Source organism: Pelodiscus sinensis, chromosome Z (genome assembly GCF_052426305.1).
Source record: "Pelodiscus sinensis isolate ZL-2025 chromosome Z, ASM5242630v1, whole genome shotgun sequence".
NCBI classification, from domain to species: domain Eukaryota; kingdom Metazoa; phylum Chordata; order Testudines; family Trionychidae; genus Pelodiscus; species Pelodiscus sinensis.
The window spans coordinates 2,297,016-2,319,125 of NC_143085.1; the positions used below are offsets into that span (position 1 = coordinate 2,297,016).

The 22,110-nt window shown below is 55.5% G+C and overlaps 1 protein-coding gene across 2 annotated transcripts in view; it reads right to left on the reverse strand.

Annotated features, from left to right (window-relative positions):
• Window positions 1-22,110, reverse strand: part of POLE (DNA polymerase epsilon, catalytic subunit) — a 57,679-nt gene that overhangs the window by 32,398 nt on the left and 3,171 nt on the right. For both annotated transcript variants that reach the window (XM_089775335.1, XM_089775334.1), the window contains exons 3-20: window positions 21,210-21,290; window positions 21,052-21,096; window positions 20,693-20,785; window positions 17,617-17,771; window positions 16,394-16,535; window positions 16,234-16,314; window positions 13,625-13,732; window positions 13,337-13,447; window positions 13,017-13,102; window positions 10,344-10,463; window positions 10,076-10,208; window positions 9,793-9,906; window positions 8,140-8,352; window positions 5,144-5,251; window positions 4,728-4,856; window positions 3,688-3,790; window positions 3,461-3,607; window positions 2,746-2,891 (exon numbers count right to left, since the gene is read on the reverse strand). In XM_089775335.1, coding sequence (XP_089631461.1) covers window positions 2,746-2,891; window positions 3,461-3,607; window positions 3,688-3,790; window positions 4,728-4,856; window positions 5,144-5,251; window positions 8,140-8,352; window positions 9,793-9,906; window positions 10,076-10,208; window positions 10,344-10,463; window positions 13,017-13,102; window positions 13,337-13,447; window positions 13,625-13,732; window positions 16,234-16,314; window positions 16,394-16,535; window positions 17,617-17,771; window positions 20,693-20,785; window positions 21,052-21,096; window positions 21,210-21,290 — 2,115 coding nt within the window. The remainder of the gene's footprint in view (window positions 1-2,745; window positions 2,892-3,460; window positions 3,608-3,687; window positions 3,791-4,727; window positions 4,857-5,143; window positions 5,252-8,139; window positions 8,353-9,792; window positions 9,907-10,075; window positions 10,209-10,343; window positions 10,464-13,016; window positions 13,103-13,336; window positions 13,448-13,624; window positions 13,733-16,233; window positions 16,315-16,393; window positions 16,536-17,616; window positions 17,772-20,692; window positions 20,786-21,051; window positions 21,097-21,209; window positions 21,291-22,110) is intronic.

A 22,110-nucleotide genomic window follows, 5' to 3' on the forward strand; every position in this document is an offset into this window, starting at 1 on the left:
CGACAGAACTTTGTCGACAAAAGGCGTTATTCCTCGTTGAATGAGGTTTACATACGTCAACAAAACTGCTGAATTTTGTCGATGTTATGTCAACATAACTCAAAGGCAGTGTGGATGCAGGTATAGTTTCGTCGACAAAAATCCACTTTTGTTGACAAAACCCTGTAGTCTAGACACACCCCCACTGAGGGTGTGTCTAGACTACAGGGTTTTGTCGACAAAAGTGGACTTTTGTCGACGAAACTATACCTGCGTCTACACAGCCACTGAGTTCTGTTGACATAACATCGACAGAATTCAGCAGTTTTGTTGACGGCTGTAAACCTCATTCTACGAGGAATAACGCCTTTTGTCGACAGAGTTCTGTCGACAGAAGGCGTTATTGCAACTACACTGTCCTTTGCGTTCACACTGTCATGTCGAAAAAACGGCTTGCTTTGGCGACAGAACTGGATGCAGTCTAGACGCTCTTTGTCGACAGTAGCTTTGTCAACAGTATCTGACATACCCTGAGTTCTGTCGACCCAATGTCAACAGAACGCGGCAGGTTTGCCGACGGCAGTACATCTCATTCTGCCAGGAATAATGCCTTTTGTCGACAGAAGACGTTATTGCATCTACACTGTCCTTTCGTCTATACCAGGGGTGTCCAAACTTTTTTTCAAAGAGGGCCAGATTTGATGACGTGAACATGCGTGAGGGCCGACCATTTTGCCTGACATTCTTTGAACCCTTAAAATTAAATGCAAATGAACTATTTTAGGCAAAGTTTATTGCCAACGGCATACTTTTCATTTCGGCACATGGATGACCAATCTAAACAGGTGTTAAATCACTCTGCCTTTCGTATCTGAAGGCCAGATGAAAAAAAAATCCAGGAAGCTGAAATATATGTCAGGAACATTGTAAAGTACATTACATATTATTGGTAATAAAGGTTGTCTGTCAACTTTTAAGTTCAAAAAATATGAACAGGAACATAACACCAAGTATACATGTTGTGTCCAAATAGATTTATAACTGATTTAGACCAATTAACATTAACTGAGATTTTACAATGTATTCATCTCAATACATATGGATTCGTTGGGGGCCATAAAAGATAGATATTGCCAAATTACCTGTGGGGCCGTATTAAACCGGAACACAGGCCGCAATTGGCCCGCGGGCCGGACTTTGGACATGCCTGGTCTATACTGTCATGTCGACAAAGCGGCTTGGTTTGTCGACAGAACTGGATGCAATCTAGACGCTCTTTGTCGACAGTATCTATCGCCAAAAGCCTGTAGTCTAGACGTACCCATAGACACATCGGAGGATTGGGCCGAAAGAAATGGGATGAAGTTCAACAAGGACAAGCGTAGAGTCCTGCCCTTGGGACGGAAGAATCCCAAGTATTGGTACAGGCTGGGGACTGACTGGCTAAGTAGCCGTTCTGCAGAAAAGGACCTGGGGGTTACAGTGGATGAGAAGCTGGAGATGAGTCAACAGGGCGCCCTGGCACACACGACCTACAACGAGAAGCTGAGGGATTTGGGTTTGTTTAGTCGATAGAAGAGAAGAGCGAGGGGGGATTTGAGAGCAGCCTTCAACTTCCTGAAGGGAGGTCCCAACAGGATGGAGAGAGGCTGTTCTTAGTGGTGGCAGAACAAGGAGCAACGTTGCAGTGGGGGACGTCGAGGTTGGATCTTAGGAAAAATGATTTCCCAAGGAGAGTGGGGAACCCCTGGGACGGGTTCCCTAGGGGAGTAGTGGAGTCTCCATCCCTAGAGGTGTTTAAGTCCCGGTTTGACCAAGCCCTGGCTGGGTTGATTGAGTTGGGGTTGGTCCTGCCTTGGGCAGGGGGCTGGACTTGATGACGCCTGAGGTCTCTTCCAGCCCTGGGGTTCTATGATTCTTTCAAGTACTCGACAGCTGCTCGTCTGTCCCTTCTCTGTCTTCTCTTTACCAAACTAAAGAAGCCCAATTTCTTCCGTCTTCCCTCATGTCGCCTAGACCGATGGTTCTCAAACTTTTCGGCACGACGCCCCCTTTTTGAGAAACCCTCACGCCGCGCCTCCCCCCTCCCAAATAGCAGCCAAACTTGAACAAAAAAACCCAAAAAAGCAAGGGATGGGGGCCGAAAAACAGACCAATGTTTAAAAAAAAAAAAAAAAAAAGTTGCCCTTTTAAGAGCAGAGCAGGCATTGCCCTTTTAAGGCAGCCATTTTGAAGTCTGCCCGGGACGCTCCATCCTTTCTCTGTCCCAACATGGATTTTCTGAATTTTTTTTTAACTAGACAGATGGGGCTCTTTCTTCGGAGGGGGCTAGGTCACCTCGCGCCCGCCGTAGAATTTCTTCACACCCTCCCCCCACCCCAGTTTGGGAACCTACGGTCTAGACCTTTCATCATCTGGATTGCTCTTTTCTCGACTTTCTCTCATTTCTCCACCTTGTCCGGGAAATGTGGGGCCCACGACTGGACTTAAAACTCCAATGGAGGCCTAATCGGCGCAGAGCCGAGCAGAAGAACGACGTCTCGTGTCTTGCTCACTACAAGGCCTCCCCGACTCACGTTTGTTTTTGCAACGGCGTCGCCCTGTCGACTCATATTTCGCTTGTGGTTCGCTCTCCCCCCCCAGATCTCTTTCTGCCGTACTCCTTCCTAGACAGTCGCTTCCCGTTTTGTAGGTGGGACGCGGATCGTCCCTTCCGAAGCAGAGAACTTCGCATTTGTCCAGAGCAGAGGGATCCAAGCGCCGTACCTTGTGCAGCCCTTTAAATTCGTAGCGCCGGTCCCGGAAGGCCCGCACCGTGTCCACGTAGAAGGAGTTCTCCCGTTGGCAGATGGTGGTGACGCGTTCTTCCACCTTGGTGACGTGCAGCTTCTTATAAGCCTTGCGGCAGTAATCTGCGCCAGAGAGATAAAGCTGTTCTACCCACACCCCCACTCTGCCGGCACCCCCAGCATAGGGGGCTGTGTCTGCCCCACAGTGCCTCATAGGCAGTAAGAACACACACGTTACTGGCCGACATTAGGTTTCAGAGTGAACGCCCATCAGACATAAATCAGCTGTTCACACGGTAGGCCAATGTTTCTTAAATTTTTTAAGACCGAGGAACCCCAAACACTTTTCTTTTTCATGGGGAACACCAATGATTTTTTTCCCCCCCGACAAAAAAGCAGCCCCCAAAGAAAAGTTGAGGTTTTAAAAAAAAAAAGAGGCGTGGCCTTTTAAGGGCAGCCATTTTGAATTCTGTTCTCTCCACGGCACACCTCCGACTGCCTTGCGGCATACCGGTGTGCCGCGGAACACACTAAAACGCTGGTGTAGGCCGATCCGCCCGCGTTCTCCACCAACTAGAGCAGGGAGCTGTGCCTCGAGGGCGTGGTTCACAACGTAAAGGGGTTGACACTCCGCGCCAAGCACCCAAACGCTGGAGGGGCCCCCCGAAGATGCTGGCGCAACCGTGTCCGACCTGCTAGGCGCTTCTTCTCAAACTTGGCCTGCTCTTCACGGGACAGCTCGTGAAAGGCCCGGGGCGGGCCGTTCGGGTAGAGCGGCGGCAGCTTCTCCGACTCCAGCTGTTGCTGGATGCGGTGGTACTCGCTACGGCTGGCGGGCACTGCAAGGGAAGGGCAGCCGTGAGCGCGCCGGGGCAGGAGGCGGGGAACAACCGCTCGAGGCCGGCGCGGCGACACTCACTGAATTCCCCTCGCCACTGCCAGGTCATCCGGCGCTGGCAATTGGCACCCGGCTTGTTAAAATCGCAGGCAGCACACGTGGCCTCGTCCACCATCGCCGAAGGCTGGAGAGGGAGGGAGACAGAGAAAGATCAGAGAACCGGGCCTGCGGCTAACCCTGCAGCCTAGACAGCTAGCAGCTTCAGTGCTCTGTCCCCTTAGAGACATCTCTCCTTTTATAGCAACACCAAGACACTGTTGACATTACCCTCCAACATTAGGTTTCAGAGTTAACATCCATCCAGCCAATATTAGGTTTCAGAGTTAACACATGTCCAGCCAACATTGGGCTTCAGAGTTAATGTCCATCCAGCCAACATTAGGTTTCGGAGCTAACGCTTGTCCGGCCAGCATTGGGTTTCAGAGTTAGCATGTCCAGCCAAAAATAGGTTTCAGAGTTAACACATGCCCAGCTGACATTGGGTTTCGGAGCCAACGCCCATCCAGCCCGCATTAGGTTTCAGAGTTAACACCAGTCCAGTCTACATTAGGTTACGGGGCTAACACCAATCCAGCCAACATTAGGCTTCAGAGTTAACACATGTCCAGCCAACATTAGGTTTCGGAGCTAACGCCTGTCCGGCCGGCATTGGGTTTCAGAGTTAGCATGTCCAACCAACAATAGGTTTCAGAGTTAACACATGGCCAGCTAACATTGGGTTTCGGAGCTAACACCCATCCCGCCCACATTAGGTTTCAGAGTTAACACCAGTCCAGTCTACATTAGGTTACGGGGCTAACACCAATCCAGCCAGCATTAGGCTTCAGAGTTAACACAGGCCCAGCTAACATTGGGTTTTGGAGCTAACACCAATCCAGCCATCATTAGGTTTCAGGGCTAACGCCTGGCCAGCCAGCATTAAGTTTCAGGGCTATCGCATTAGGTTTCAGAGTTAACACCCAATCTGAGCTGAAGTCTATTGACTTGACATTGTTTTATAGCAAGCCCTTCCAAACGCCCGCCTCGACCTCAGGGCCCCGCCCTCCTGGCCCGCTACCCACCTGCAGCCTGTTTGTCAGGATGATATTGGGGTACATGGCCCCCACGTCAAGATGGTAGATGAGGGGACACTCAATCCGGTTTGGGATGTCCTTCAAGGAGCTCAGCTTGGCCTTGATTTCATCACACACCTACGGGGAGGGGAGAGAGGCAGAGGCCAGACAGGAGCGGAAGGGGTCACACCACCTTCCCGTGACCACAGAGCGCCCAAGGATCCGGCCTACGAGCCCATGGAAGAGCATGCTTAGGGTGAGCCTCAGGAGACGCGATGACCTCAGAAGCGAGGGGGTGAGTGCGGGACACAACGGCAACGGGGCCAGGAAGGGAAGAGGCGAACTCAAGACCGAAACGGGGAGCTAACACACCTCCAGGAGATGGGCTTGTGCCCCACCCAGAAGCAGGCCAAGGCCCGAGTTACCTCCTGGAGGTTGGTGACCTGATCCAACGGCAAGCCCTCCTCCTCCTCGATAGCGTGCCGAAGAGTCTTCTCCACACGCTGCAGCAGGAAGTCGAAGGCAGCGGGATTCTGGGGGGAGGCGTGGGAAGGGATGGAGTAACAATGAGGCCATCTCCAGCTCTTCTCACCCCCCCTGGTTGGTGGGGACATAGCTATGGAGCTGTAGATGGGCCGAAGACATGAGGGGGCATCCCTATGACATGCCACTCCCCATACGAACCTACAACTCGCTCTAGGAGGCATCTCCCTTCCTTGGCTAAGACATGCACTACCTAGGAGGAGAACAGAATCCTAGAACACTAGAACGGGAAGGGACCTTGCGAGGTCACCAAGTCCAGTCCCCTGCCCTCCTGGCAGGACCAAGACCATCTAGACCATCCCTGGTAGAGGTCTACAGAATCACAGAACTGGAAGGGACCTCAGGAGGTCATCAAGTCCAGTCCCCTGCCCTCCCGGCAGGACCAAGCCCCATCTAGACCATCCCTGGTAGAGGTCTACAGAATCATAGAACTGAAAGGACCTCGAGAGGTCATCAAGTCCCGTCCTCTACTCTCCTAGCAGGACCAAGACCATCTAGACCATCCCTGGTAGATGTCTACAGAATCATAGAACTGGAAGGGACCTCAGGAGGTCATCAAGTCCAGTCCCCTGCCCTCCCGGCAGGACCAAGCCCCATCTAGACCATCCCTGGTCTACAGAATCATAGAACTGGAAGGGACCTTGAGAGGTCATCAAGTCCAGTCCCCTGCCCTCCTGGCAGGACCAAGACCATCTAGACCATCCCTGGTAGATGTCTACAGAATCATAGAACTGGAAGGGACCTCGAGAGGTCATCAAGTCCCGTCCTCTACTCTCCTAGCAGGACCAAGACCATCTAGACCATCCCTGGTAGATGTCTACAGAATCATAGAACTGGAAGGGACCTCAGGAGGTCATCAAATCCAGTCCCCTGCCCTCCCGGCAGGACCAAGCCCCATCTAGACCATCCCTGGTAGATGTCTACAGAATCAAAGAACTGGAAGGGACCTCGAGAGGTCATCAAGTCCCGTCCTCTACTCTCCTGTCAGGACCAAGACCATCTAGACCATCCCTGGTAGATGTCTACAGAATCATAGAACTGGAAGGGACCTCAGGAGGTCATCAAGTCCAGTCCCCTGCCCCTCACAGCAGGACTGAACATCGTCTAGACCAGGGGTTCTCAAACTTGGTGATACCGCAACCCCACTCTAAGCTGCTCGCAACTCCCTGAGGGGGTCGAGACCCACAGTTTGAGAAACGCGGGTCTAGACCATCCCTGGTATATGTCTGCAGAATCACAGGACATTAGAACTGGAAGGGACCTCGAGAGGTCATCAAGTCCCGTCCTCTACTCTCCTAGCAGAACCATCTAGACCATCCCTGGTAGATGTCTACAGAATCATAGAACTGGAAGGGACCTCAGGAGGTCATCAAGTCCAGTCCCCTGCCTAACGGTAGGACCAAGCACCTTCTGGACCACCCCTGGTAGATGTCTACAGAATCATAGAACTGGAAGAGACCTCAGGAGGTCATCATGTCCAATCCCCTGCCCTCACGGCAGGACTAAGCCCCATCTAGACGAGTGTTTCTCAACTTTTTTTGAAAAAGGAGTACTTCATACAAAACACAAAAAAAATTGAAAACTGTAGCTACTGGGGGTACTTATAGACACACAACATTTTTTTCTACCGTTGCAACACATTTGTTGAAACGACTTCATCGTAGCCAGGCGGGCGATGAAATTTTGAGGTGTAAAAAGTACTAAAGTAATAAAGGACTGTAAAACGTAAAACAAAGTCAGTTTTCTCCAAATTTCAGTTGTGGTGACGTACACCCCAGACTTCTCTCGAGTACCCCTAAGGGTACTCGTATCACTGGTTGAGAAACACCGGTCTAGACCAACCCTGGTCGATATCTATCCACCCTGCTCTTCAATATCTCCAGCAATGGAGTTTCCACAACCTCCGTCGGCAACTTACTCCCGTTTTCCACCACCCGGATAGATAAAAATGTCTTCCTAACTTCCAACCTAAACGTCCATTGTTGCAATTTCAGCCCGATGTTTCTTGTCCTATCCTCAGAGGCCCCGAACAATTTTTCCTCCTTGTGAACCCTCGTCGGTACAGGTAGTCCCCGACTTACGAATGCATCGACGTACGACCACCCGCCCTTACGACCCACCTCCCGGACAGCCGGTCCCCGACTTTCGAGCAGCGCGCCGCGCTTACGAACAGCGCGGTGTCCCATTTCAACGAATGGAGTCCGACTCCCGAACCGATCGCGTTCCGACCAAGTGTTTGGTACGTAACGCGTTCGTCAGGCGGGGACTCTCTGTACTTGAAAACGGCTCTCGCGTCCCAGGGTCTAGCTCAGCGTTTCTTAAACGTTTTAAGACTGAGGAATACCCATTTTTTTTTTTTATACAGGAGAAAGATTTTTTGCTGCGTGCAAAAAAAAAAAAAAAAAAATCGCCTGTCCCTTCAAGGGCGGCCATTTTGAACTCCGGGGAACACCTCCAACTGCCTCGCAGCAGGAAACACAGTTTAGGAAACACTAATCTAGCTGCACCAAAGGGAATGGGGGCTTCTCATCCCCCAGCGAGGCCAGCTGGAAAGCCACACCCCCCGGGCGTGCATTCGGGACTGTAGGTAGGGCGTGGAGGAGGACAGGAGGTTGTGTGGGGTGCTGAGGGGACAGGAAGACAGGCGCTGCCCAGGGTGGCCGACTGTAGGGTTCACTCCGATGCTGTGAGGTCCCGAATCCCAGCATTCCCTTTGGGTTGGTTCCGTCTCCGTTCCTTTCCTAACAAGGTTTTTTGGCTCCATCTGGATTCCGGCGCCCAGGTCCGCAAGATCCCAACCCAACCGAAAATTAAGGAGGAAGAACGACTACACCCCACCGCCCCCCCGGAGAAGGGGAGAGCACGTCCTGGCGCGCACCATTTTAAAGCGGCAGGGGATGTCGCTGCGGAAAACCCCCGACTCCAGCGCCTCCACGTGGCCCCCCACGTAGGTCTCCGAGTCCAGCACGTGCCCGTCGTCCGTGAGCTTGTTGAACTCCTGCTCCTGCTTGTTGGGGAAGATGATGTTGGCGTGGTAGGCTTGCACCATGAGCAGCGCCTCGCACAACGTCCCGGAGCCTTTCCGGAGCACCTGGCGGAGGGGGAGACAGGCAAAATCGACACGGGGCTGTAGTGACGTTCGGGAGCGGTCGCATGCGCACGGACACGGCTTCCCGGTGGCGAAGTGTGCGGACGTGCCAGCGCCACCTCTCCCTGCATCACCAGGGCTCGTGCGAGACATCGCAACTGCCTGCGTCACCAGTATTAGTGCAAGGGCAGGAAACGTCCTCACGACTGGTAGTACAAGCAGCTGCCCTCGGGGTAAAGATCAAAACCCTGCCAGCTGAAGACGGATCTCCAGGTCTCCTGGACACCCACCACCAATGTTCCCTCTCGTTATTGCCATCTGCACGTGGAATAAATTTTGTTGCGTGCACCAAGGTGCAAGCAGAAGTGCACCACCACAGAAACGCAGCTCTGGGCACTCTACCAATTCGTCAGGCGGCACCTGAATCTCTCCTGGGCGCCCACCACCAATGTCCTCTCTTGTTTTTGCCGTCGGCGCGCGGAATAAATTTTGTTGTGTGCACCATGCCGCACACGGACATACACCATCCATAGATACACAGCAGTGGGCACTCTACCAACCATCCAAGCAGCACCTGAATCTCTCCTCAGCGCCCACCACCAATGTTCCCTCTCGTTATTGCCATCTGCACGTGGAATAAATTTTGTTCCATGCACCAAAGTGAAGACAGAAGTGCACCACCCATAGAAATACAGCTATGGACACTAGCAATGAGCCGCGGTGCACCTGAATCTCTCTAGGGGAGCCACCCTGCCAGCTGGAGACCGATCTGCAGGTCTCCTGGACACCCACCACCAATGTTCCCTCTCGTTATTGCCATCTGCACGTGGAATAAATTTTGTTGCGTGCACCAAGGTGCAAGCAGAAGTGCACCCGCACAGAAACGCAGCTCTGGGCACTCTACCAATCAGTCGGGCGGCACCTGAATCTCTCCTGGGCGCCCATCACCAATGTTCCCCGTCGTTTTTGCCATTGGCGCGCGGAATAAATTTTGTTGCGTGCACCAAGGCGCAAGCAGAAGTGCACCACCAGAGAAACGCAGCTCTGGGCACTCTACCAATCAGTCGGGCGGCACCTGAATCTCTCCTGGGCGCCCACCACCAATGTCCTCTCTCGTTTTTGCCACCTGCGCATGGAATAAATTTTGTTGCGTGCACCAAGGTGCAAGCAGAAGCGTACCCGCACAGAAACGCAGCTCTGGCCACCCTACCAAGCAGTCGGGAGGCACCCGAATCTCTTCTGGGCGCCCACCACCAATGTCCTCTCTCGTTTTTGCCACCTGCGCGTGGAATAAATTTTGTTGCGTGCACCAAGGCGCAAGCAGAAGTGCACCACCACAGAAACGCAGCTCTAGGCACTCTACCAAGCAGTCGGGCGGCACCCGAATCTCTCCTGGGCGGCCGCCCTAGCGCTCAGCAGAGCGGGAACGCTGCCCCAACTCACCTCGTCGGGCTCCATGGGGATGATGGTGCACAGGGCGAAGATGAAAGGGTGCACGTACTTCATGTACATGTAGTAGGTCGCGACAGCGTCCGACACCGAGTACGTGGCCAGGGTCTGCCGGGGGAACAGGCGGATGAATTCAGCGGCGCGGCGGACACGGAGCCTTCCCCGCCACATCGGAGGCGGCCCCTTCGTCGCCGGAGGTGAACCGCCGCGGAACTCGCCACGGCGCCCGGACGGATCCCGCGTCCGGCGATATCGCCCCAGACCCGTCTCCCGTTACCTGCGGCTCTTCCGTCGCCATCCGGCACATCTCCTCGGGGTCCAGCTCCACCGGGTCGTAGCCCAGCTTGGCTTTGGCTGCCGCTTTGAGGTTGTGGCTTCCCACCGGCAGGTAGCTGTCTCTCTTCACCCACCTGAGAGGAACAACCGTCAGGCCGGGCTGTGTTCGAAAACACGAGCCGGCCCGGTCCCGGGAAACGGCGCGTCGGTCCCCAGCCCTCCGACTTTCCCCCAGAGCCAGGAGGGGAAGGGACGGGGCGCCCGGGTACCTCAGACAGTCCATGTGGATGCACTGCGAGGCTTTGTACTCCCCTTGGTTGTCCTTCTGGAACCCAATCTCGTTGTACATATTCAGCCCGTGCGCGGCGGCTCGGGTCTCCACAAACGGCCTGGGGAGAACATAAGAACGGCCGGACTGGGTCAGACCAAAGGTCCATCTAGCCCAGTAGCCTGTCCGCCGACAGTGGCCAGCACCAGGTGAACCGAAGACAATGATCAAGCGATTTGTCTCCTGCAGCAAGGAGTTCCGCTGGTTGTGCACGGGGCGCCGAAAAACCAGCCTTTTGTTTGGGTTCAGCCTATTCACGTCATTGGCTGATGCCTAGTTCTTAGGTGAGGGGAACATGTTTCCTTGGCCACTTTCTCCTGGATGCGGAGATGCCAAATAAAGCTTTTTCATCTCATCCGCATGGCCGTTCTTGTCTCATGCCATCCTTCTCCCGCCTCTGACAAACAGAGGCCAGGGACCCCATTTCTATCCCCTGGCTAATCGCCTTTTATGGACCTAACCTCCATGAATTTATCTAGCTTCTCTTTAAACTCTGTAATAGTCCTAGCCTTCACAGCCTCCTCCGGCGAGGAGTTCCACAGGTTGACAACACGCTGTGTGAAGACAAACAGAAGCTAGGGACACCATTTCTATCCCCTGGCTAGTAGCCTTTTATGGACCTAACCTCCATGAAATTATCTAGCTTCTCTTGAAACTCTTATTATAGTCCTAGCCTTCACAGCCTCCTCCGGCGAGGAGTTCCACAGGTTAACAACACACTGTGTGAAGAACTTGCTTGTATTCGTTTTAAACCTGCTCCCCATTCGTTTCATTTGGTGTCCTCTAGTTCTTCTATTTAGGGAACTAATAAATAACTTTTCTTTATTCACCCTCTCCACACCACTCATGATTTTATAGACCTCTATCCTATCCCCCCTCAGTCGCCTCTTTTCGAAACTGAAAAGTCCCCGTCGCTTTAACCTCTCTTCATATGGGAAGGAGGAAAGGGGAGATTAGTCGGGAGGTGACGCCGGCCTTCGTCCCCCGGAGAAGAGCGCTCGGAGGGAGGAGACGCCGACCCTCGGCCCCCAGAGAAGGGTGCTCGGAGGGAGGCGACGCCGACCCTCGCAGAGAGGAGACGCTGACCCTCGCAGAGAGGAGACGCTGACCCTCATCCCCGGGAGATGGGTGCTCGGAGGGAGGAGACGCTGACCCTCGTCCCCGGGAGATGGGTGCTCGGAGGGAGGAGACGCCGACCCTCGGAGAGAGGAGACGCCGACCCTCGTCCCCCGGAGAAGGGCGCCCGGAGGAAGGCGACGTCGACCCTCGGAGAGAGGAGACGCCGACCCTCGGAGAGAGGAGACGCCGACCCTCGTCCCCCGGAGATGGGCGCTCGGAGGGAGGAGACACCGACCCTCGCAGAGAGGAGACGCCGACCCTCGGCCCCCAGAGAAGGGTGCTCGGAGGGAGGAGACGCCGACCCTCGCAGAGAGGAGACGCCGACCCACGGCCCCCGGAGATGGGCGCTCGGAGGGAGGAGACACCGACCCTCGCAGAGAGGAGACGCCGACCCTCGGCCCCCAGAGAAGGGTGCTCGGAGGGAGGAGACGCCGACCCTCGCAGAGAGGAGACGCTGACCCACGGCCCCCAGAGAAGGGTGCTCGGAGGGAGGAGACGCCGACCCTCGCAGAGAGGAGACGCCGACCCTCGGCCCCCAGAGAAGGGTGCCGGAGGGAGGAGACGCCGACCCTCGCAGAGAGGAGACGCTGACCCACGGCCCCCAGAGAAGGGTGCTCGGAGGGAGGAGACGCCGACCCTCGTCCCCCGGAGATGGGCGCTCGGAGGGAGGAGACGCCGACCCTCGCAGAGAGGAGACGCCGACCCACGGCCCCCAGAGAAGGGTGCTCGGAGGGAGGAGACGCCGACCCTCGCAGAGAGGAGACGCCGACCCTCGGCCCCCAGAGAAGGGTGCCGGAGGGAGGAGACGCCGACCCTCGCAGAGAGGAGACGCTGACCCACGGCCCCCAGAGAAGGGTGCTCGGAGGGAGGAGACGCCGACCCTCGCAGAGAGGAGACGCTGACCCACGGCCCCCAGAGAAGGGTGCTCGGAGGGAGGAGACGCCGACCCTCGCAGAGAGGAGACGCTGACCCACGGCCCCCAGAGAAGGGTGCTCGGAGGGAGGAGACGCCGACCCTCGTCCCCCGGAGATGGGCGCTCGGAGGGAGGAGACGCCGACCCTCGGGCCCCAGAGAAGGGTGGTCGGAGGGAGGAGACGCCGACCCTCGTCCCCGGGAGATGGGCGCCCGGAGGGAGGCGACGTCGACCCTCGGAGAGAGGAGACACCGACCCTCGGCCCCCGGAGAAGGGCGCCCGGAGGGAGGCGACGTCGACCCTCGGAGAGAGGAGACGCCGACCCTCGTCCCCCGGAGAAGGGCGCCCGGAGGGAGGCGACACCGACCCTCATCCACCTGGAGAAGGCCTTTCACACCTGGTGGGTTTTCCTGACACGGAAGTCAGAGCTCCGCCCAGTCCCCTCCCCTTCCCAGACGTTGGGGCCTGGATGCCCCTCGGCACAGCGACTCTCTGGGGGCAGGACTCCCCAGGGACACAAAGGCAGAGGACACAGCCGCCTACCGGCTCCCGGCTGACTTCTCCCCTACGGCGTCCCCTTACCAGTCAAAGAAGTCCCCGTTGTACGTGACCATGATGGTGGGTTTGGTCTCTTGGACGTGCTCAAACCACCTCTGGATTAAGCGGGCCTGGATTTCGGAGAAAAGCGAGACCTGTGGCTACAACGTCACCTGCCCGCTCCCACCCTCTGCTCCTCTTGCAGGCCCTGAGCAGCCGTAGCCCGACCCCACGCCGGGAAGAAAAGCGACTCAGGCGCCGTGATGACATTGTCCGGCCCCAAGGAAGCAGCGTGGTGCCTCCCGGCCGGCTTAGAGCCGGGAGGGCGACAGGGAACAAGACGGATTTCGGCTGCCCCAGCTCACCTCGTCGGGCTCGTTAAAGACGCAAAAGGGCCCCTCGTACTCCGGCTTGGGCGTAAACTCAAAATCTTCAATGTCTTCCGAGACGATCTCCCGGTTTGTGATCAGGTAGCCCTGGGAGGAGGCAAAGCAGAAGAATTAGCGGACGGGTGCCGTGTCCTCAGAACAGCTCCGGCGCCCAGAGATGGGGAGTCACCAGGGCCTGGATTTTGGGGAGTCACCAGGGCCTGGATTTTGGGGAGAGGGCGGCCCAGAGACACGCCAGGTTGGCAGGCAACATCTCCGCCCTACCTGGCCATCAACCATGTAGGAGATCATCATGATCTGGTCCGTCTCCGCGTCGGGGAACTTCAGGGGCAGCTTGGTGGTTTCGATGTCGAAGGCCAGCACCACCGGGTCCTGAAAAAGACCCGAGCCGAGCAGATCAGCACGGGCGCCTGGCTCCGCGCTGCCAGCCGGATGACGGGAGGCAGACAGACCGCCGGTCAATCCAAGCAGCCGGTAGAAAGAGGCGAGTCCGAAACAAAAGTCCACGTAGCACAGGCTGGTAGGTGGGAGGTCTGAGGCCTAGATAGGTAGGTAGGAGGCGTAAGGGCTAGGTAGGACTAAGGCCTTGGCAGGTAGGTAGAAGGCCTAGGTAAGAGACTGGAGGCCTAGGTAGGAGGTCTTACACCTCAGGCCTAGGTAGGTGGGACGTCTGAGACATAAGGCCTGAAGCATAAGACCTAGGTAGGTGGAAGGCCGGAGGCCTAGGTAGATAGGTAGGGTGGTAGGTAGGAGGCCTGAGGCCTAGGTAGGAAGGAGACCTGAGGCGTGAGGCCTAGGTAGGTAGGCCTGAGGTCTTGGTTGGTAGGTAGATAGGTAGGAGGCGTAAGGCCTAGGTAGGAGGCCTAGGTAGGCAGGCCAGCCTGAGGCCTAGGTAGGTGAGAGGCCTAGGTAGGAAGGAGGCCTAGGTAGGTAGACCTGAAGTTTTGATTGGTAGGTAGGTAGGCTGGAGGCCTTGTTAGGTAGGTAGGCAGGTAGGTAGGAAGGAGGCCTAGGTAGGTAGACCTGAGGTCTTGGTTGGTAGGAGGCCTGAGGCGTAAGGCCTAGGTAGGAAGGAGGCCTAGGTAGGTAGACCTGAGGTCTTGGTTGGTAGGTAGGTAGGCTGGTAGGTAGGAAGGAGGCCTAAGTAGGTAGACCGGAGATCTTGGGTGGTAGGTAGGCAGGCAGGAGGCCTTGGTAGATAGGCAGACCAGTAGGTAAGAGGCCTGAGGCCTAGGTAGGAAGGAGACCTGAGGCGTAAGGCCTAGGTAGGCGGCCTAGGTAGGTAGGCCTGAGGCCTTGGTAGGTAGGTAGGCCGGCCTGAGGCCTATGTAGGAGGGAGGCCTAGGTAGGTAGACCTGAGGTCTTGGTTGGTAGGTAGGTAGGCAGGAGGCCTTGGTAGATAGGTAGGCCGGTAGGTAGGAAGGAGGCCTAAGTAGGTAGACCGGAGATCTTGGGTGGTAGGTAGGTAGGCAGGAGGCCTTGGTAGGTAGGTAGGCCGGTAGGTAGGAAGGAGGCCTAAGTAGGTAGACCGGAGATCTTGGGTGGTAGGTAGGTAGGCAGGAGGCCTTGGTAGATAGGTAGGCCGGTAGGTAAGGGGCCTGAGGCCTAGGTAGGAAGGAGATCTGAGGTGCGAGGCCTAGGTAGGTAGGCAGGCCGGCCTGAGGCCTAGGTAGGTGGGAGGCCTAAGTAGGAAGGAGGCCTAGGTAGGTAGACCTGAGGTCTTGGTTGATAGGTAGGTAGGCCGGAGGCCTTGGTAGGTAGGTAGGCCGGTAGGTAGGAGGCCTGAGGCCTAGGTAGGCAGGCCAGCCTGAGGCCTAGGTAGGTGGGAGGCCTGAGGTGTGAGGCTTAGATAGGTAGACATGAGGTCTTGTTTGGTAGGTAGGTAGGAGGCCTGCAGTGTAAGGCCCAGGTAGGCCAGCCGGCAGGTAGACCTGAGGCATTGGTAGGTAGGTAGGCCAACCTGAGGTAGGCTGGCCTGAGGCGTAGGTAGGTCGGAGGCCTGAGGCGTAAGGCCTAGGTAGGTGGCCTAGGTAGGTAGGTAGGCCAACCTTAGGCATAGGTAGGAGGCTCAGCTAACAACACTCAAGACTTCACTAACATGAAGCGAGCCGAACCGGACACAAACAGGCCCGAGATGGCAAACCCCGAATTGGCCACAGGCGCAGGTGTCACCCAGTCACTGGTACGAGGTACTGGCTGGAAAACAGTCGTTGGGCATGGGTTGAAAGCCCAGTCCGGAAGGATGGTACCACCCCCTCGTCAAAAGGACCACCCGCTCCCTACAGGTAAAAGGGACACACCGACCCACAATCAGAACAGGGTCTAACACGACAACAGGCTGGACAGAGAGGGTGTAATCAAGTCACCCGGTGACGGGTGGTTTCTAGGTAACGTCAGAGGGTGACACAGCAGGAGCGAGGTGTACTTTGTTTGTACCTGTACGTAAGGTTGTATTTTGAAGAGGGTGTCTTTGTCCGGCATTTTCGGGGGTACATTCCCATAGTGGTTCCGGGGTACATACACATAGTGGTGCGGTACAGTCTGACAGTGACCGTTGTACTTCGTTGGACAACACACCTGGCTGGGCGCCTTGATTTTGTGGGGGTGCTCCCGGTGTCTGTTGCGTGGACGACTCACACAAAGCCAACGCAGCGCACAGGAGGAACCCACCCACGCACCGCTGAACGGTGACCACCGATCTGTCAGGTCTCCGTAACGGTGACATCCGACTGCTACAGGGCCCACCCCGGCACCATGGAGATTGTGAGCCGGTGGTAGGCGATGGAAAAGGCCACCATCTCCTGAGAGAAGCCAACTTCACGCAAACGATAACGAACCACCGATTAGCTCCCCTCCCGAATCGGGGTACTCACCGGGCGCTCCACCAGGTCATCTCGGCGGGTGATTTCCGGAGGGTACGCGCTGCCCCGGTAGCGGACGTTGTACCAATGCGCCTACCACAACGGGAGAATTAGGAGAAGCGAAATATCGCCATCGCCTCTACCCTCCCGGCCCGCCGGCTTCCTCACTCACCACGTGGATCTTCAGGTCGATGGACAGACGGATGTGGTAGGGCACATCGTACTCCCGCATGTCCACTATGTTGTCCATCTGGTTGATGGTCTTCTTCGAGGGCCCCTCTTCATCCATGGTCAGGCTGCCACCGATCAGAGCGCTGAAAAGAGCGGAGAAAAGCACGGTCCCAGGACAGGTCTTAGGCCCGGAAGAGAAGAAACAAAGCAGCAGCTCTAGGTAGCCGGTTGAAAAACGAAAGGCCGTTTTTCTTCCCACAGCGCACCGTTGACCTGCGGAACTCCTCGCCACAGGATGTGGGGGAAGACCAGGGAAAGCACGGTCGCAGGACAGGTCTTAGGATCGGAAGAGAAGAAACAATGAAAAAGCAGCTCTAGGAAGCAAGTTGAAAAACGAAAGGCCATTTTTCTTCCTGCAGCGCACCGTTAACCTGCGGAACTCCTCGCCACAGGATGTGGGGAAGACCAGGGAAAGCACGGTCACAGGACAGGTCTTTGGCCCGGAAGAGAAGAAACAATGAAGAAGCAGCTCTAGGAAGCAAGTTGAAAAACGAAAGAGCATCGTTCTTTCCTCAGCGCACCGTTAACCTGCGGAACTCCTCGCCACAGGATGTGGGGAAGACCAGGGAAAGCACGGTTACAGGACAGATCTTAGGCCCGGAAGAGAAGAAACAATGAAGCAGCAGCTCTAGGAAGCAAGTTGAAAAACGAAAGACCATTGTTCTTTCCTCAGCGCACCGTTAACCAGCGGAACTCCTCGCCACAGGATGTGGGGAAGACCAGGAAATACATGGTCACAGGACAGGTCTTTGGCCCGGAAGAGAAGAAACAATGAAGAAGCAGCTCTAGGAAGCAAGTTGAAAAACGAAAGAGCATCGTTCTTTCCTCAGCACACCGTTAACCTGCGGAACTCCTCGCCAGAGGATGTGGGGAAGACCAGGGAAAGCACGGTTACAGAACAGACCTTAGGCCCAGAAGAGAAGAAACAATGAAGCAGCAGCTCTAGGAAGCAAGTTGAAAAACGAAAGGCCGTTTTCCTTCCCGCAGCGCACCGTTAACCTGCGGAACTCCTCGCCAGAGGAAGTGGGGGAAACCAGATCTTTCACGGGGTTCAATTAAGAGCTAGATAGATTTGTGGCCGATTGATCGATCTATGGCCAGTCGCACCAACAGATGCAAGAGTAGGCACCGGTGACAACACATCCCTCCTAATCCAACGTCTACCTGGACAGCATGGTCGTGTAGGTGTCGCTCGCCTGGTCTCGTTCCCGGTTCTTCTTCACAGCGGGCGAGATCTCCCTCCGCACCTTCACCAGGTCATCCACCGTGTTGAAGGACAGTTGGATGTAGCTCCGCTTCAGGCCCACCAGGTGATTGGGCTGCGAAGGGATAAGACGGACCAATGAGGAAAAAAGAGCAGGACTAGGGGGGAGGGATCGTACCGGCGAGAAGCGACTGAGGAAGAACAGAAGAACGGCTGTACTGAGTCGGACCAAAGATCCAACCAGCCCAGTATCCTGTCTGCCGACAGTGGCCAGGTGTCCCAGCGGGAGTGAACCGAACAGGAAATCAAGCGATCTCTCTCCTGCCGTCCATCTCCACCCTCTGACGCACAGAGGCTACAGACGCCGTTCCTTACCCATCCTAATCGCCATTCATGGACTTAACCGCCATGAATTTATCGAGCTCTTTTTTAAACCCTGTTCTCGTCCGAGCCTTCACAACCTCCTCCGGCGAGGAGTTCCACAGATTGATCATATGCTGTGTGAAGAACTTCATTTCATTTGTTTTAAACCTGCTGCCCGTTCGTTCCATCGGGTGGCCCCGAGTTCTTATATTATGGAAACACGTAAATAACGTTTCCTTATTCGCTTTCTCCACACCGCTCATGATTTTATAGACCTCTATCCCATCCCTTCTTAGTCTCCTCTTTTCCAAGTCTTTTTCATCTCTCCTCCGATGGGACCCGTTTCAAACCCCAAATCGTTTTTAGTGGTCCTTCTCTGAACCGTTTCTAATGCCAGTAGATCTTTATGGAGATGAGGAGACCACATCTGTACGCAGTATTCCAGATGTGGGCGCACCATGGATTTATATAAGGATAATACGATATTCTCCGTCTTATTCTCTATCCCTTTTTTTAACAATTCCTCACATCCTGTTTGCTTTTTTGACGGCCGCTGCCCACAGCGTGGACGTCTCCAGAGAACTATTCACGATATTCTCCGTCTTATTCTCTATCCCTTTTTTAACGATTCCTCACATCCTGTTTGCTTTTTTGACGGCCGCTGGCCACGGCGTGGACGTCTCCAGAGAACTATCCACGATATTCTCCGTCTTATTCTCTATCACTTTTCCTCACATCCTGTTTGCTTTTTTGACGGCCGCTGCCCACGGCGTGGACGTCTCCAGAGAACTATCCACGATATTCTCTGTCTTATTCTCTCTCTCTTTTTTTTTAACGATTCCTCACATCCTGTTTGCTTTTTTGACGGCCGCTGCCCACGGCGTGGACGTCTCCAGAGAACTATCCACGATATTCTCCGTCTTATTCTCTATCTCTTTTTTTAACGATTCCTCACATCCTGTTTGCTTTTTTGACGGCCGCTGGCCACGGCGTGGATGTCTCCAGAGGACTAGCCACGATATTCTCCGTCTTATTCTCTATCCCTTTTCCTCACATCCTGTTTGCTTTTTTGACGGCCGCTGCCCACGGCGTGGACGTCTCCAGAGAACTATCCACGATATTCTCCGTCTTATTCTCTATCTCTTTTTTTAACGATTCCTCACATCCTGTTTGCTTTTTTGACGGCCGCTGCCCACGGCGTGGACATCTCCAGAGAACTATCCACGATATTCTCCGTCTTATTCTCTATCCCTTTTTTAACGATTCCTCACATCCTGTTTGCTTTTTTGACGGCCGCTGCCCACGGCGTGGACGTCTCCAGAGAACTATCCACGATATTCTCCGTCTTATTCTCTATCCCTTTTTTTAACGATTCCTCACATCCTGTTTGCTTTTTTGACGGCCGCTGCCCACGGCGTGGACGTCTCCAGAGAACTATCTACGATATTCTCCATCTTATTCTCTATCCCTTTTCCTCACATCCTGTTTGCTTTTTTGACGGCCACTGCCCACGGCGTGGACATCTCCAGAGAACTATCGACGATATTCTCCGTCTTATTCTCTATCCCTTTTTTTAACGATTCTTCACATCCTGTTTGCTTTTTTGACGGCCACTGCCCACGGCGTGGACATCTTCGGAGAACTATCGGTGACAACGCCAAGATCTCTTTCCTGATTCGTTCTGGCTAAATTAGCCCCCATCTTATTATATGTATAGTTTGGGTTATTTTTTCCCCAATGTGCGTTATTTTACATTTATCCACATTAAAGGACTTGTACCGCCCAGGAGATGGGGGGTTAATTTAGCCACAACTCATCAGGAAAAAGATCTGGGCATCATCATGGAGAGTTCTTTGAAGACGTCCACGCCGTGGGCAGCAGCAGTCAAAAAAGCCAACAGGATGCGAGGAATCATTAACAAAGGGATCGAGAATACGACAGAAAAGATCTTACTGCCTCTATGTAAAACCATGGGACGCCCACATCTGGAATCTGGCGTACAGATGCGGTTGCCTCCTCTCCAAAAAGAGACGCTAGCATTGGAAAGGATTCCGAGAAGGGCAACTAAAATAATTTGGGGTTCGGAACGGATCCCATCTGAGGAGAGATTAAAGAGATGGGGACTTCTCGGCTTGGAAAAGAGGAGACCGAGAAGGGGACAGGATAGAGTCTATAAAATCGTGAGTGGGGTGGAGAAAGCGAATAAGGAAAAGTTATTGACTTGTTCCCATAATATAAGGACTCGGAGCTACCTAATGAAAATAATGGGCAGCAGGTTTAAAACAAATCAAAGGAGTTCTTCACACAGCGCACAGTCAACCTGTGGAACTCCTCGCCGGAGGATGTGATGAAGGCTAAGACTTTACCAGGGTTCAAAAAAAAAAAAGAGGGAGATAAATTCACGGAGGTTAAGTCCATCAATGGCTATTAGCCAGGATGGGCAGGAATGGTGTTCTTAGCCTCTGTTTGTCAGAGAATTGGTGGCAGCGGTGGGATTACTTGATGATTCCCTGGTTCCCTCTCTTTGGGGCAGCTGGCAGTGGCCCCTGTCGGCAGACAGGACACTGGACTGGATGGACCTTTGGTCTGACCCAGTCTGGCCGTTCTTACGTGAGAAGGGACCACAGAGGAGGCTGAGATATTTGTGGCCAGGCTAAGGGACAGGTGACTCACCAAGTCGAGATCCTCTTTGGGAACCGTTTCCAGCTTCGCAATTTTTCCTTGGTACTTCTTGGAGAGGAAGGAGGAGACTTCTCGCTCGCAGCCCTGCCAAGAGACGGGCATGTCACTTTTCTTTAAGGAAACGTTTTTTCCCCCCCCGGTTGGCTCGTACGCACGTGGCCAAAAATCAGCATTTATCGATAAAACCGTAATCCTTGGACGTCCATTGTAACGCTGGATTTCTGTCTCCCGGCCAGGACCCCTCTCAAGCGACTGTGCCCCAACCTAATTCACACCCCTCCACGTTCTCCGCCACATGCGACCCCCCCCCCCAGCCCGGCGTAGGGCCACCCCCCGACGTCCACACCCACCTTCCGGGTTGCGATGTAGAAGTATGGTTTGTAGGGCAGCGCCACCTAGAAAAAAAAGCAGAGACAGTCGGGGGGCAAGACAGGAGACAGCCGGGGGTAGGACGGGAGGCCTGTAGTTCAGCACAACCGCCGGTTACGTGGTAGCCGGTCTGACTCACCTTAAACCGGCTCCCGTCGTCCTGGATGAAGTAGTAATCGACACAGCTGACCAAGCGTTTGTCGTCGTCCAGCGTCTCGGTCTGAGGGGGAGAGTGTGTGTCAGAGACCCCCCCGCCTGCCGGCACAGCACCCCGCTCTCTGTCCCCCCCGGATCTCCTCGCGCCCCAGCGACTCTCCCTGGCCCCCCCCGGATCTCCTCACGCCCCAGTGACTCTCCCTCGCCCCCCCCCCCCCCCCCCCCCCCCCCCCCCCCCCCCCCCCGGATCTCCTCCCGCCCCAGCGACTCTCCCTCGCCTCCCCCGGATCTCCTCCCGCCCCAGCGACTCTCCCTCGCCTCCCCCGGATCTCCTCCCGCCCCAGGGACTCTCCCTCGCCCCCCCCGGATCTCCTCCCGCCCCAGCGACTCTCCCTCGCCCCCCCCGGATCTCCTCCCGCCCCAGTGACTCTCCCCCGCCCCCCCGGATCACCTCCCGCCCCAGCGACTCTCCCTCGCCCCCCCCGGATCTCCTCCCGCCCCAGTGACTCTCCCCCGCCTCCCCGGATCTCCTCGTGCCCCAGTGACTCTCCCTCGCCCCGCCGGATCTCCTCCCGCCCCAGCGACTCTGCCCCTGACCCCGGATCTCCTCGCGCCCCAACCATTTCCCCCTTCCCTGCCCCCCTTATCTCCACGCACCCCAGCGACTCTCCCCCGCCCCCCCGGATCTCCTCCCGCCCCAGCGACTCTGCCCCCTCCCCGCCCCCCTTATCTCCACGCGCCCCAGTGACTCTCCCCTCGCCCCCCCGGATCTCCTCCCACCCCAGCGACTCTCCCTCGCCCCCCCGGATCTCCTCGCGCCCCAGCGACTCTCCCTCATCCCCCCGGATCTCCTCGCGCCCCAGCGACTCTCCCTCGCCCCCCCC